Source organism: Fulmarus glacialis, unplaced genomic scaffold (genome assembly GCF_000690835.1).
Source record: "Fulmarus glacialis isolate BGI_N327 unplaced genomic scaffold, ASM69083v1 scaffold17943, whole genome shotgun sequence".
NCBI lineage: Eukaryota > Metazoa > Chordata > Aves > Procellariiformes > Procellariidae > Fulmarus > Fulmarus glacialis.
In genome coordinates, this window is record NW_009205045.1 from 14352 (window position 1) to 16173 (window position 1822).

General features: G+C 54.4%; 1 protein-coding gene across 1 annotated transcript in view; it reads left to right on the plus strand.

The window, feature by feature from the left end:
• The window catches only part of ABCC10 (ATP-binding cassette, sub-family C (CFTR/MRP), member 10), a 16404-nt gene that overhangs the window by 13507 nt on the left and 1075 nt on the right, over window positions 1-1822 (plus strand). The window contains 2 exon segments of the mRNA XM_009575245.1: window positions 1-67; window positions 245-357. The exon segment at window positions 1-67 is cut by the window's left edge and continues 14 nt beyond it. Of these exon segments, the coding sequence (XP_009573540.1) occupies window positions 1-67; window positions 245-357 (180 nt within the window).

Sequence of the window (1822 nt, forward strand, 5' to 3'; positions counted from 1 at the left end):
AAAGAGTCGGTCTCTGGGACAGAGTCAGCTGGTGTGTCTGGCAAGAGCCCTCCTGACGCGGGCCAAGGTGAGTGCTTCGCCACCATCGGAGCGAGGGGGAGGGTGAACTGCTGATGGTCATGCTCCAGAATCGGGGTGTAGTGGGAACAGACAACCTGTGTTACCTTCTTGGGCTGTCCCTGGCCAGGGAATGGGGTCTCCCCTGTGGTGCTTGGGAGCTTCCTTCACTCTCTGTCCCTGGCAGGTTCTGTGCATCGATGAGGCCACGGCCAGCGTGGATCAGAAGACAGACCAGCTGCTGCAGCAGACCATCCGCCAGCGCTTTGCTGACAAAACCGTTCTGACGATTGCTCACAGGTACAGAGAAAGCAGCACTCTATGCCTAAATTCATCCTATCACTCACAGGGAGTGGTGGGTGTGGTGCCGGCGCCTGCCATGCCTGGGCCTTGAGCTGAGCAGGGAGGTCTCCGTGATGAGGCTTTTCAAGTGCAAAAGGCTGGACCTTGCCTATTTGCCTTTTCTGCTTTATTAGCCCCTGGGTGCTGGGAACAACTGGATGTGAAAACGTTGTACCCAGAAATTGGGGGACAGCAAAGGGCAAAACGCCGCATCGTGTGGCAGATGGCTCTTCCTGGGCACTGCCTGCTGGCACCGGGGGAGTGAATTGGATCTTGTGGTTCTGCCAAATTAGGACAAGGAGCAGTAGAGAACTATCCTACAGAAAGCAGCAGCGTGGAGACCCGGGAGAGCAGGTGTCTCTGGCTCAGTAGAGGGCACTGCAGGACAGCCGGCGGCAAAGGGCTGCAGCCAGCTCCTGGCCAGGGGAGGCAGAACGCTGGGTAGTTCTGTTTTCCAAAACCCTGAGTCTTGGTCCCAGCCTGCAGCCGGTGCTGCAAAGCTAGGCACTGCCCAGGCAGGACAGGGCAGCAGTGTTTGACCCACAGCTGAGAGATTTAGTGTAAGAGTAGGGGCAATAGATGGTTATAGGCGGAGGGAGGAGGGCAAAAAATGGATACCGTGGATACTGGGAAGGGATGGCTTAGCATTAGGCAGTGCTCCCACTCTTGCCAAGTGAAGGAGAATTTGGAGGAGGGTTATGCAGTTGTATGGAGGGTGTTTTCAAAGCACAAAGGTTACCACAAAAATAAAAATCAAATGAGCAGGTGGCAGGGGCTGGTGTCCTGCTGCACAGAAGTGGGAGTGATGGATGACAGGCAGGGTGGGCTGGGCCTGGCAAGTGAATCCAGTGGGTCTTGTTAAATACATCAGATAGGAGCGAGGCAGGAGGGGTGTGAAGAGAATGTGGTTCCTACACTAGGGATATTGTGCATAAATAGAGTAGAAAAGTAAGGGCACCGTGGGCTGAGGTGTGTGTTTGGGTTGGGTGGGAGGAGGCCACCTCTGATGGAGGAGTAATTAGAGAGGAGAAGCAGCAGAGGAAGGAATGGCAGAAGGCAAGGCAGCAAGACTGGGTTGAACATGGCTCCAGCCCCTGTTCCACTGGGATGAAGGGAGATGGGGGAGAGCAGTAAGGAGGGAGAGGTGGTGATGGAGTTGTTTTGTACCCGTGGTTCTTCCATGCCATTCAGCTTCGGGTAAACCGTTAATTGGATGGGTGAAATCTAGGACGGGAAGTGACTCAGTACTTGTCCCTTGCCCCTTCAGGTCACTTCTAGTGCTGCAGCCTGGCACTCCTTTGGGGATGAATGTGTAACCAGAGTCCTGAACTCCATAACACTTTTTACCTGCTCAAATCCTGTGCAGTGTTTTCCTTGTAGGGCTGTAGTTTCGCACTGAACAGTGCATGACTGTGCAAAGGCA